The following is a 14454-nucleotide window of genomic DNA, read 5'->3' on the forward strand; positions in this document are numbered from 1 at the left end:
ACGCAATTTGCGGCTGTAGAGCAATCACGCAAAACTGCCGCCGCTGTGCTGTGTATGACTGAGTTACGCCTATGCCCGGCGCACGAGCGCTCGTTACCCAATACCTGCGTTAATTGCGAAGAAGTTGTAGATCTGTATTGCTAGGGGTTCGAGAAGACAGCGCTGCCATTTGTGGGCAAGAGAACAAAGTAAGCGCCACTGGTCGGGTGGTAAGAAATACCGGCTTCATTTCAACTGAGTCAGAAAGTGCCGCAGCCATCAGCAGAATTGAAAAATCTGGTAATCATAAGCTAGTTAGGTATATCTTAGCTTCTATACCAACTGCTCTTCCACCAGTGCTTACACGAGCAACAGTCTATTACCAGCAAGGCGTGCACTTCACTTTTAGAGGACCATGAAAAAAAGTTGCGATATCATCCAATAAATGCACATTTTGCACAAAGATAGCAAGGTTTATCAGGGCGTTCCTGCTACCCTTCAAAACTTTGCACAGTCGCGAAGAGCTACTGGGGCACTCAAACGCCTCTTTCTTTTTTCCCGCCGTGGGGTATCATTTTAGTCGAAACCCGGAAGTGACAAAAGCGTTATTAATTTCCGTTCTTTCTCGACATTGAGTGCGCATGCGCGATGAATAAATAACGCACTGTCGACAGCACACGCCAGTTACAGGACATGGAAACATCAAGCATGGCTGAAGAAAGCAGCGACAAATATACGCCTCTTGACTTAAGCATGAAGGGCGAAGCAATATTACAGGACATCGAAACATCAGGCATGGCTGAAGAAAGTAGCAATGAATATACGCCTCTTGACTTAAGCATGAAGGGCGGAGCAATACCAAGTACAAGCCGTGACGGCACCCAGGGCACTTCATCTGCTGTGGACGCCTACAGAACGTGAGCTTTACCACTTCTAAATTTTTTCATTGAATACTGTTCCCCTTAGATATGACCGATATATTAGTCTTTAATATCTGTACATTAGTACCCACCTAAACCGGGTCTTTTTGACAGCCAGCTTGAGCTTTGAAATCGGAAGCGTATTTAGATCAAGACGCGTCGGCGTAAGGCCCGGGCGAAAATATTGCTACACGCATGTAGTATTTGATTGTTTGAACGAGGCGCGTGGGCGCTATGATTCGAGAAAAGCGCAGGAAGAACGCTCTCTGGCTCTGGAGCTGTGGGCAGAACTGGGCAGCGCTGCATTATCCCTTGTAAATATGTTTTGTAAACAGTCGCCAGTTTCAATTGTTCATTCGCGCAACATTCTGGTGGAGGGTGCCGTTCCCCGTCCTCGCTACGGAGCTCCGCAGCGGCCGCAGCGTCCTGCTTCACGCCATGGCTCCCGGTGACGGCACCTCGTCTCCTTCTACTCCTGCGACCCCAACAACGTGCCATGTTCAGCGCTAAGTCAGCTCTATTGTGCTCAGGGTAAGATTTTTCAGAACATGAAGCGAACGTATACTTAGTATGGTATGGTATGATGAACTTTATTTAATGTCCTCAGGATCAAGCCTTAGGTTGACCCAGGCGTGTACTTACTGAAGAAAATATTTTTCCTTGATGTATAAGTCTTGCACTCCACACACGCGACGGCGTGCCATAGCTCTTTGTCCCGTGTATGCATTAAACATGGTTTCACCGCATTTTTTGTTAGAGCTAGTAACCGTCTGACCAATACTTTAATTGTAGGATTGCTGACGACGCCTTGCGCAACCAGGGGAACACGCACCACACGCCGACGATCGACAAGACTTCCAACGTCGACGGTACGTAGGCGATTGTCACTCGCCTTTACAACAAACATGGCAGATAGCCCCTATGGTTGCCGTAGTAGAGGTACACTTATTGCGTATAAAGATGCACTTGACTATCGCGGCCAAGACTGTTTCCGCACGAGCCAGCTTATTACTGTCCTCACTAAGAATTTTGTGCTTATCTGAATATATCCAAATTCATACATAACCTATGCAGTGGAAGTTTTTGAATGAATTTGTTATTGCATCGGTGGGCTGGTAAAGCACGCTCCTAGAGGATGAGGGCAGAAGCCGAGACTACACATTCCATGCAGTGACTCGCTGCATACGCTGATACGCTCGTAAATTGAATCAGCGCTTAATTATTGGTCTAAAATTTTATTTGTCGAGCAGAATCTCAGTGGGTTTGACCTAGTAACATCAGGACAATGTTTCCCTTAAACCGATCACACTGGTTTACAAAGAAAATGCTCTGGTGCGAATGCAATTTGTGATGTGCAATAGGGGTAGCGTTTCAGATGCCTTTACCAGAGAGTCATAACGGTGCACTTATGTTTTAGGCAGAGTGTGAGAATTGCTCATAAATAGCATTTTAGGAGCAGCAGACATATCCCGCTGCGGCCGAATGCAGTAGTTACAGTGTACAATTTGGGGCACCCAAAACAGTTTGTATTCGAGATCTTCGTTCTTTCATACCAAGCATGCGAAATGACAACCGCAGCATAAGCAATCTTAAAAGGTTAATGAAAATGCAGCGCAAAGAGAAACAAAATTTTTTAGGTAGTTGTTTGCGTTCTGTTGCCATACATTTTTACCAAATATCCCGACTATGTGGTTCTGAAACATGAACATTATTAGTATATTGACAGAGTAAAAATCACTGTACTCAACGATTTGGGATAAGTGTGACACTGCTTCAAAAGGGTAACGCTTTGTTGACGAGAAAATGTACGCCATGCTGAAAAAGCCGCCGTCGAAACTGAATGTCATTTTTTTCCAAGGTAATTAGCTTTCCTTAGACGCGTCAAGCATTATTCCTTTTGCCACTATCTCCACGACAACGTAAAACACGCTGCGATACTTGAAAGCATACGAGCATTGGGACTGGGCGAGAGAACGTACGACTACGTACGGGACTTCCTTACGGGTCGTCATGCCCGCATAGTGATCGGCGGACTAGAATCGCAAGACATAGACATAGGTTGCACGGGCACACCGCAGGGCTCTGTCCTCTCGCCCATGCTCTTTAACCTCGTGCTTCTCGGATTACCCCAGAAACTGGCAGAGATAGACGGCCTCCACCACAGCTTGTACGCCGATGACATTACGCTCTGGCTTGCTGAGGGAAATGACGGCCACGTAGAGCAAACCTTACAGGCGGCTGTCGACGCGGTGCAGGAGTATCTACGTGACACGGGCCTCGAATGCTCCGCGGCCAAATCGGAGCTCCTGCTTTACAGACCCACGCGCAGGGGTCGCAAACCCAGGAGCTCCGATTCCGCAGCCGAGCACGCCGACAGAGAAATTAGAGTAGTCACATCTGACGGCACCATCATCCCGCATGTTCACAAAATTAGGGTACTGGGCTTGCACCTGTCGGCCAACGGCCACAACGGCGAAACCGTACGCAGACTAGAGCGTGCGGTCAATGAAACGATCCGGTTACTGATATGCATCACGAACAGACATAGCGAAATGAAAGAAAGCAATACGATCCACCTGGTACAAGCGTTCGTAACCAGTCACATAAAGTACGTCACCTCCTACCTCAAGTGGCAGGTGGCCGAACGAACTAAACTAGACCGCCTCATCCGCAAGGCGTACAAACGTGCCATAGGATTGCCGATCAATACAAGTACGGATAAATTTCTCGAACTGGGTTTACACAATACCCTAGACGAGATAATAGAAGCGCACAACGTCGCGCAGTACGAGCGTTTTTCAAAAAGCAGAACCGGACGACACATCCTCGAGACGCTGAGCATCAGCTACTACACACAGCAGGGCGAAAAGGTTGCGATGCCCATACCGATTCGCGAGCGCATCGCCGTTTCGCCGTTGCCCAAGAACATGCACCCGACGCATCACGCTGGCCGGCGCAACAGGCGCGCGCGAGATTTACAAAAGAAATACGGCAGCAACAAAAACTGTCTACGTAGATGCGGCCCGTTACGAGCGGCAGCGTGGTTTCGCGGTTGCAGTCACGGACCATAGCGGAACTTGCGTCGCGAGCGCGACGATAGGCACGGAAGAGACGGAGGCGGCCGAGGAAGCAGCGATAGCCCTCGCGGTGGCCACCACGGATGCCGAGGTGATAATCAGCGACTTGCAGGCAGCGATACGCAACTATGCTAGTGGCCGGATCTCCCGGGAAGCGGCCCGGATTCTCCAAATTCAACAGGGCAATATTTGCCGCAAAAACGACCGTTTCCTCGTATGGACACCCGCCCACACGGACCCTCCACTCTCGGGAAACGAGACGGCCCACGCCACGGCTCGAGGACTTACATGCCGAGCCGCGGCGCCCGCCGGCAATCCCGACGTCTCGCCCACCGCGACAGCGATGCAGGAGTGGACGTGGGGGGATCGCATGACCACTTTCAGAGACATCACGCAACACTACAGATTGAACAGATGTAAATAACCACCACCGCACGCCAACCTAAACAAGAAACAGGCGGTTGCCTGGAGGCAATTACAGACACACACATATGCTAACCCGGTGATCCTTCACCTCTGCTACCCCGACATATATCCGTCCGAGCCAGTAAAGCGTGCGGAGCCAGAGCGACGCTGCAGCACATGCTGTGGGCATGCGCCGGTAGCCAGCAGCAGGAGTCTGCGACGAACGGGATAGAAATGGCAGTCTCGAACCGAGGGGCGCGTTGGGAGGCGGCCCTGCTCAGCCACGACCTCGCCGATCAACTGTGGGCCGTCCGGCACACGAGGAAGCCGCCCGAGTCCAAGGACTCGAGGCCGTCACCTAGGCTGGGGTGCTTATGGCCCCACCCCACCCAAATCGCCGGGCATTTTCAATAAAGTTTTCACCACCACCACCTTAAATTACGCCTATGCGCCTATGAAGAATGATGGGTGGAACGTTAAGGGACCAGAAAAGAACAGATTGGGTGAGGGAACAAACGCGAGTCAATGACATCTTAGTTGAAATCAAGAAAAAGAAATGGGCATGGGCAGGACATGCAATGAGGAGGGAAGATAAGCGATGGTCATTAAGGGTTACGCACTGGATTACAAGGGAAGGGAGCGTAGCAGGGGGCGGCAGAAAGTCAGGTGGGCGGATGAGATTAGGAAGTTTGCAGGCACAGCATGGTCACAATTAGTACAGGGCCGGGCTAGTTGAAGTATGGGGAGGCCTTTGCCCGGCAGTGGGTGTAACCAGGCTGATGATCACATTGTAGTTCTTTCGAAGTCGAAGACGAAACCAAAATGTTTAGTTCCGGTAGTTGGCAATCCGCGTTAAATGATTTCTGTAGCCTACGAAGGCATAGACACCTAGGCGCGTGGGTGTAGTAGTGCCGTAAACATTCTTAGCCACATCCCTCCCCTTCATGTTGTAAACAAAGCTGCATTCAAAAATACGACGTTTCCCTGCAGTTTTAAGGCTAATAGCGTCATTGGTCATCCTGAGAAGGATTCTGTCTCAATTTCCCCGTTTTGTCTCTTGCCTTTTCTTTTCAGCTTTGTGTGAGGGAGCTTAGTTATGAAATGCATGTCCCACTCCTCGAGCTTCGCCTAATGCATCCAACCAAGCTGTTACCACCTAGGGAGTGGCAGGTATATAAACAGATATATCCTTTTTAGAACAAAACAAACACGCACCAGAGATCTAAATCCAAATGCATTTCCTAGAACTTCAGTAGAAGCACTACTACAAAGTTCTACACAGACGCTTCGAATTCAAATGCCGGGGTGTCCTATGCTGCCGTCGGCCCGTCGTTCTCAGAATCCGATGTACTGCATCCGGAAACAAGTATCTTTGCGGTGAATGCCTACACATCACTGTCTACTGTGAAGCATATAAGAACACCAAAGTTCAAAAATCGGTGATAAATCCAGATACCCTGAGCGTCGTGAAAGCCTTGATGTTACTCTATACACACAAAAGTTCAGCACCTAATGAACTCTATTCCGTCTTGTACAATGCGTACATATCTAACCAGCATACCATGTTATGCTGGGTACCTGGCTACAGGAGCATCAAGGGTAACGTTCTTGCGGACGAGATGGCCACGTCAATCGCATCGCAAGCAGTTAACCATACCGCTGAGGTGCCTGTCACGGATCTGAGGCCTTTCTTACGAAAGAAACTGCGAAGCCTCTGACAATGCACGTGGGACACAGAAACAAATCAGCTCCACCTGATAAATCCACAGTTAGGATTCTGGCCCTCTACTACAAAATTGCGATGAACAGACGTGCTATTCTGTCGCCTCAGAGTAGGACACATAATTTGGCGCCCATAATTTTCTACTCACTGGAATTGAGCCTCCAACCTGTGGTAGATGCGGGGAAAGGCTGACTGTATTCCACGTCCTCCTGAGTGTCGGGAAGCCGAATCTGAGAGAAAGAGACATTTTTCCTTAGCATACCGGCAGTACATTCCTCTTCATCCTGCAATCTTTCTCGGTCCAGAATCGCTTTTTAATACAGACACAGTGTAGGTTTCCTCAGAGATGTAGTCTTACGAGTTATTAGTCCCATACATTCGTAGCATTTCCTCTCTTCAGATGATGCCACTTTGATAGTCGTACTGTAGAGCCCGTGCCTCCGGGCCCTTGCGTTTCAAGGGCTCTGGTGCGGCAGTTGGGCTGTAGCTAATTTTTGCATCTTCCTTGTTCTACATATCATATGTTTCTTCCGCAATGCAGTCTAAGAATCGAAGTACTCATCATTAGTTACCGCCATAATCCTATTGCACGTAGATTTTACGCACTTTACAGCGACTATTTTTAGGCCTCTTTACAGCCACGTCCCATGAACTTCACAAAACTCATCATTCCACTGCGAAATCAGTAACACTGTCTTGGCGCTCTTCGGCCATACCTGGCCCTTGCGCCACTAAACAACACATATTCATTCATTCATTCAACCCCAGCAGTTTTAATGCTAATTGCACTAGCTTCGATGGTCATCGTGAGAAGGATTCTTCAGTAATTTCTGGCTTTTAAGTTTCTAGCATCTTCCTTTCAGTTTCACGCAATTTCTGCGCCATTATAGGGAGTATGTGCACCTAGCTACAATACGTACAGCGCTATCCATACAGTTCCCACCTTTAACGTGCTTTGAGGCTTTCTGTTGTATAGTTTAGGGACATGGTCTCATAAATTACAAGTTCTGCATTTCTTTCCAAGCTGATGTGCTGTCTGCGATACGACTCTTACCGTGCGCATCAAGAAATTTTTTTTATTATTGTCCGATCATCTATTGATGGTGTAAACAGAAACAATGGCGAGGACAGCCGTTTTAGTGCTCGTAATGAGCTAGTATACCTGCAGTGCATACAGCGAGTGCCTATGCACTTCAGCTACAGGAGTCAATAAAGGGGTTTTGCATAACCACTATCTGAAAGGCGAGTACGTATTTCGATGACACACCTGTCTTTTAGACGGTCAATAAATTAAGGGCATACGTCAGACAAAAATTTCAAATCCCTCGGTAGAAATGCGTGCTCTCAATCTTTCATTGCCATCGTCTGCTGCTCATAATAGGTGAACAATAAGCAGTGACTTCGTGAGGCATCTGGTGTGTTTATTACTTGATACACAGCAAATATATTGGGTCAAGTTTCTCACGCACAAGAAACTGACATGTCGTTTTTCGCTTCGAGCACTGTCGTGTTCTGCCCATGGTTTGAAATAAAACGTGATAAGCTTATGAAGAATCCAACACTGCACAATCTTGATTGTTCTCGGCTTCCCCATCGCCACGGAAAAAGCACCGCGCACAGCAGTGAAGTTTCCCGACCAGTAAAAGCTTCTTCCCTTGCACAATAAGCATGAAATATTCATTCCTCACGTAGTGCCCTTTCACTACAGTGAATGAACACCTTTGCTATATTTTTATGCCATACAGGTGCCCCTGACAATGGCAGCAGAAGTTGCCAGCCTCTGGGGTCCATCAGGAGCATTGATAACGTACGGCCCAGTGCAAGCCGCGCTGCCATGGAGGAAGCGTCTGCCAATTTTGAAGATGGTGCCACGTAAGTTCACATTTAGAAAATTTCCCTTAAACAGCAACTTAGAGAGACAAATTTTTACCCGGCATAACAATGATGCCTCTACATCCTAATTTCTCCTTGGGAGGGCAAGCTATGATGGCTGAAACAGGTACTGCATCAGTCGTGTGGAGCGTTCGGCTGGTGCGGCGATGCCGACCCAGCTGGCATTATTAGAAACGACGTACAAAATAACCTCATGGCTTGAACCAAACCATAACATTGCATGAGTCATGTGAACAACTGCAAGAAGAATAAATAGAAGTATACAAGTAAAAACCACATTACCGCAAGAATGGCGACTAATCTTCATCTATTGCTTAGCGTAGACATTTCAAACAGGCAACAGGCTGCATAAAAGACATACACTGTGTGCGCTGCCTCTGCTCTGCTGCCCGTTGTAATTTTCTACACTTCTACCAGCAATGCCTTAATGCTTTCAGCGTTCATAAACTTACCGAGAAAAACAAGTGAAAATACTAACTTCTTCGGCAGCATATGTGATCCAGTCTACAGGAAAACACTGCAGTATTTGTTGTGTCTGTGCTTGTTGCATACTGGGGGAGTAGACTAAGTGTTTGTCGTTTGCCCGGCGCCTTCGGTAGGAACGGTGTGCAGTTCGAATGCGATTCACATGTTAAATGCCTTCATACAAACACTGCAGGAAAACTTGAACCCGGAAGTATTTCTTCGTATTCGAAATGTGAGGCTTGAGTTAAGACGTATGGTGTCCGACGAGTCGGTCGACCTACACGTGTCAAAACTAAAGCGAAGAGTTATTCTTTGCGCCATCTCTATTTCCTAAAACGAGAGCCTCAAGTGGCTAATTTTAATGCCCTATACCCGCAGAAAAGCCACTCTAGTGCAGTGCGAGAAAGATGTCATCATCAGGAATGTCTCATACCTCCGTAAGCAAGCTAGGTTGTAACGGCGGAATATGAACGAAGGAAAGAAACATCGAACGAAAGAGCGAACAAACGAGCGACGGAAAAGAAAGAACCAATGAAAAGAACAAAATGACCTTTAGGTATTGCACTAGCTTCCTGCATGTGGTGTTGAGGAGGTCAACCTACAGTGGCAAACGTTTACTTAATTCTGCAGCTCACTATGTGTAACCAGTCAGATCCAACAACTTTGGGCATTAGCACGTGTGCAGCACGTGTTCGTCAAGTGTTAGTAGAGTGTACCATGCTACCGAACTTTTTTACTCTTCCTAGCATAAAATCCGTCCTCGAAAATTCACCGAACATTAGGAAAATCAACAATGCGAAATTTGAGAGAAGCTGTGCACGTGTTCATTTCGCGATATACTGAGGCAAATATGTTGACAGACCCGTATCAGAAGTCAAGAGCGACGGTTTTTGTAAACGACTGATCGAAGGATCCTCTGTAATAGCTGGTGCTGCTTGGCTTCCATAAAATCCTAAACAATTTGCGTCGTGCATAAAATACGACGACCAAACAATCGCGAATCGAGACAACCGAACCAATCAATCCAAACATGCGCAAGCGAGAACGGACACGAGCTGAAAATAGCGCGAAATGAGCGCTGTGGCTGAGATCATATGCTAGAATGAAACGAGTTGTCGGGCGGGTCAGCATCAAACCAGTTTTCCGCACTCGTCTCGCTGAAGGCGCAGCTCTCATAAGTTTCAGGTTCTCGACCATTCAAGGCTCGCATCTTCTGCCTATCCGCGTTCACTCTTTCATCTTTCGCTGTTGTGGTCGTTCGGTCTGGTACGCCACCGACGCTCTCCGCAGGAGCTTCGTCATAGAACGGCTAGGTATATTAGCCGACGCAAAGCAGACTTTCTCAATGCGAAATGTCTCACTTCTGAGGGCCCGTTTCCGGACTTTAGCTTGAATTCTCCTTGTGAGCGTGTTGAAGATGGAGTTTTACTTTTAATACTTATAGCGGGTATTTTTTAAATGACCATCACTGACAGATATTTATACTCGCCTGAACCTGTTTTATGTAAGATATGAATGACGTATTAGATAAAGCAATGCTTTTGTTATGCTTACATCTCCAAAGAGGAAACTTCTAGAGTCCGAAAATCTAGAGTCCAAATAGAGGGCTAAATATCAATGCTGGAACTTAGCGCTCAAATTGAACAAGTCGACCTACCATTACCGCGTGATTTAGTTTGTCAAACTCTCAGCAAGTCAAAATGTGTTTTTGTCCTCCCATTAGGAGAGTCGGCCATTTAGAGCTAATTTGTCCGTATCCATGCAGGAATTCTACTGGAACCGGAGAAAGGGAACAGCAAGAGTCCAGTGGTGTCAGTGGAAAGGTTTCCAGCAGACAGGACACCCTACAGGGGCAAACCAATGAACACACGGGCACTCTATCATCTGTAAAGAAATCGAGCCGCCAATGTGAAAGATGTGGTAAATGGTTCAGCAGGGCTAGTGATCTAAATGTGCATTACCGCACGCATACAGGCGAGAGGCCCTACAAATGCGAAGTATGTGGTAAATCGTTCCCGACCACGTCGTCTTTCCGCAATCATCAACGGATTCACACAGGCGAGAAACCCCATACCTGCGAAATATGTACTAAAGCATTCAAAAACAAAGGGGAACTTAAAAGTCACCTCACATCACACAGTAACGACAGACCTTTGGTTTGCGACATATGTAATCTCTCCTTTAAGCGCAAATCAGATCTCCTAGGACACCGCCGAAGAATTCACGAGAGAAAGCTCCTGTACGTGTGCAAGAAGTGTGGATTTCGGTCCACAAAGCAAGGAACCCTCGACGCACATGTCTGCAAGAACATTAGGTGCGAATTGTGTAAACAGTCGTTTACAGATGCACCTCAACTGATTGCACATCTCGTGGCGCATACAGGTGGGGGGGGAGGGGGTGCCGTCGTAACAGGGTGACTAGTGCGCAAGTGAAGTAAGTCGCCCACGGGTATTGCTTATTACTGTGACCATGAAGATTTTCAGGAAAATAAGGCTGACATTCTCCCTCACGGGCGAGAAACTAAACCAATGCATAGTTTGGAAAGACGGGCTTATTTTAATTTTTATAACTGCTGATTGAAATGCAACACAAAGTATGCCCCTTGATTTTTCGAAATTACGTGACAAAACGATGTCTCCAGCACAATTTCTAAGTCAATGTCTAAGTATACAGCAGGTCCTGGCTAGTGCTTACTCTTCGCAAAACTACGCTGCTGGCCAACGTAGCTTTAGGAAGCTCATTTGTACACAAACCCTAATCTGCTGCAGCTTTGTGTAACTAGATGGTTGAATGTTCGCACAAGATCCTTGACACCTCTTTTAGTTTTGTACAAGTGTTTTGAAAGTGTACTAGTAAACATGTTTTAGCTAACCATGCTTTTAATGATTCTGCAGTGTGAATAGAAGGGATTCGCTCGCATGAGGAACCCTTTAAAAATGAGGCGCTGTGGTCTTGTCAACTAAAAACTAATCTCTGCTAATAATTGAGGCCCTTAGGCATTGCTGCTTTTCAGAAGCAGCTTTTACAATATATAGACGACAGCATAGGAACATTTGTTTCAATTACAAATTCTTCAATGCACGTAATGTTTTGGTTCTGTTTTTGGTTCATGTATTCATACCGAAGATTTTAGTTCTTTATCATGCCGATGACAACAGTGAGGCTGTATTAGACTCAAATCATGTGGAGCTCAACTATATATGTTCTTTCACTGCATATATTTTAATTATTGTTGTATTGAGGTAGAACCTCTGCCAGTTTTAAAGTGCAGTTTCTTATTCACTGGGAAGTCGTCCCTTTTGACTTGCGCTCCCCTCTAATTACAGCTGTGGAATTTTCAGCCTGATGTGACAAACGTATCCCTGCGAGCAATCACAGGACGATTGAGATAGTTTTAGTTATATTACTGACACGCGTACTTCTATATCTTTTTCAATTGAACGCATTTCACCTAATTAAAAATGTTAAGGTACAGCTCGGGGCATGATGCACCAGCATGTATCAGAACATTCTGCTATATTCGAGCATGTTGTAATCAAATTCCACGCGCGGCGCGAATACAGTTGTGCATTCTGGATGGCACGCGAGCGCGAATGATAACATTCGAGTCTTCTACGAAAAATGTGAAAAAAGCTGATACTCGTTAACCGCAAATCGTTTCTTCAACGATCGACTCATGTACCCGGCACTATCTTTCTGCCCGAATGTAACTTGTTTGTTGGTTCCGGTTCGCTCAATAAAGCGCATTTCATGACTCATGGTTCTTCGGACTGTGTTGTTCACCGTCACTACAACATGACATTTCGTATAGGTGCTTTGTGGAAACCGAATTAACCCTACCAGCCATGAAAATAACGTGAACATTGTTATGGACGAGGCCGCTAGCCGCAGGCTAGGACCATCGCCCGAGTACGGAACTCTGCCCTAGAGGATTAGGAAGATCGTGGTCCAGAGAACTGCCACAATGAGTGCCCATGTCACCTGCAGCGACGTGTGCTGCAAAAGAAAAAGGAAGGCACCGATCATTCGCGGATAACTGTTTGGTGATTTGAAAAGCTGGCCGGAAACCTACTCAAGAATCGCTGTTCAACAATTGAAACGGTGACAAGCTGTGGTCTCTCAGCTTCCATTTTTTACACCATTTCACCGGTTACAACACTTTTACAAGCATTCACGAGCGTCATGCTTAAAGAGCGGGCTGAAGTTCAATGAGAATACGGTGATCTTTAGGGCGGAATTCAACTGTTAATTCAGCAACATCGACCCGCGCAAACATTTAAGTAAGTAGTTTGCGCCGGAGTGATATGTAAACCGGCCAATACTATTACGAAATTTGCAACGGAAGAAATGGGCATCGACAATACGTTGTAGAAGCGCACTCGCAACAATGTCACCTAGTGTTCTCGCCGAGGTGAAAAATTCATGCACTAGGCTCCGAAGAAAAACTACGCTTCCCAAAGGATACCTGATGACGCCACGAAACAGTGGAACCATGCTATCGCAAGGAAGCCTGAACAGGCCGAACAGGTTTCGATCGCTGCTGCACTCACCGACGACAATCTTTGTCATATCTACAGCGACTACATAGCCGCTATATTGCTTCTCGGCCTTTTGGCTAAAATCAATGTGTAGTATAGCCACTATCAGAGCTTTCCTAAAGGGCATGGTCGGCGCACAGGCTCTCAGAATTGTTACAAAGAAAGAGATTAAGAAACAAGTCATATACTGGTTTCCGGCACACTTAGGACCAAAGATCGGCGAAGTCCCCAACCTTAACGAGGCGGCAAACGAGGCTGCGCGCGCGCTCACAGACCACGCTGCCACACCCGACCACTCGGAGAACAAGGACGCCCCCACTACATACAATGAAATCACTAAAAACTTACCTACAACGTACGGAGTATAGCACGCCACACCACACGCTCACGCGAGTTCAAGCGGCTACACTCAGTATGCTACACATAGACACATACCCCACGCAAAACATGCCTGAGCTCTACGACAAGTCTTATTGCATCAATTGCAATAGATCCCTTAAGGTATATCATTTACTCTGGCCGTGCTCGCAAGCTCACATAAACTACGAACAGGACAAGCGCCAGTTTGAAGAAGCAATCCGGAGCGAAGAACTCGTTCCCCAACCCTGGGCCGTCCAGCAGGTCCACGACGCCGCCAGGAAACTGAACCTCCCGGTTCCGTCATGGGAGACACCCAATCCATCAGAGCCCAAAGCTCTCGTGGCCTGCAGGATCTAGAATAAAGTTGATTTCCTTCCTTCCAGTGCCATCGATCCATGATCAGATCACCTCGCGAAACCTACGCTAAGACTAACACCCACCAACATCGACGTTATCGCCGCGCTGTGGTCGCTTTCGTGGACACAGAACCCACCTACTCCATCATGAATGAATCCTTAACCACACCGTCGATGACAGTTATGACTACATGGCAAGGACCCCAAATGCGAGCAGCTAGAGGTCACCTGACAAAGACGTCAAGCCACCTGTGTCACAGCCTCGCAGCTCGTTCTCCGCCGCTAGACTCCACCCACCCTCGCCGTATCGCTATGTTGCGCGAAGCTATTTTTTATACTCTCCTTTCACTCTCTCTCTCAGCAATCTCTCCCCTAGTTCGATGAAGTCGCGAACGTGAAGAGAAAACCAGCGAAGCGGTAACATCTCCACTGTAAAAATCCATCTAGGTGGACTGTACCTGTGTTGACTCGCATTACTTTACTTGCCGATGTACTATCTGTATTGTCACGTGTAGTGACGGTGAAGAAAGAAGCAATAACACAGTAGCAGTACTGTGAACGAGAAAACCAACTTTTATTGGGCGAACCTGTGCCCACAAAAACAGGGTACAGTTATAGCACAACGATAGCGGCGAACACGGTCGGCGATCGTCGGAAAAACTGATCAGCGGGTCAAGCGCGTCGGCTTTTATAGACCAGTCGTCGAATGTTCCAGATTACCTGATGGGACCCGCGTGT

At 47.1% G+C, this 14454-nt stretch overlaps 1 protein-coding gene across 1 annotated transcript; it reads left to right on the forward strand.

Annotated features, from left to right (window-relative positions):
- Positions 1–577: 577 nt before the first annotated feature.
- Positions 578–12222, forward strand: LOC139049988 (zinc finger protein 112-like). The gene is made up of 4 exons (XM_070525967.1): positions 578–896; positions 1692–1768; positions 7850–7976; positions 10228–12222. The coding sequence occupies exons 1-4, from the start codon at positions 673–675 to the stop codon at positions 10877–10879; spliced, it is 1080 nt and encodes a 359-aa protein (XP_070382068.1). The 5' UTR covers positions 578–672; the 3' UTR covers positions 10880–12222.
- Positions 12223–14454: the final 2232 nt, after the last annotated feature.

The sequence above is a fragment of the Dermacentor albipictus genome, chromosome 9, assembly GCF_038994185.2.
Source record: "Dermacentor albipictus isolate Rhodes 1998 colony chromosome 9, USDA_Dalb.pri_finalv2, whole genome shotgun sequence".
Taxonomy (NCBI): Eukaryota; Metazoa; Arthropoda; class Arachnida; order Ixodida; family Ixodidae; genus Dermacentor; species Dermacentor albipictus.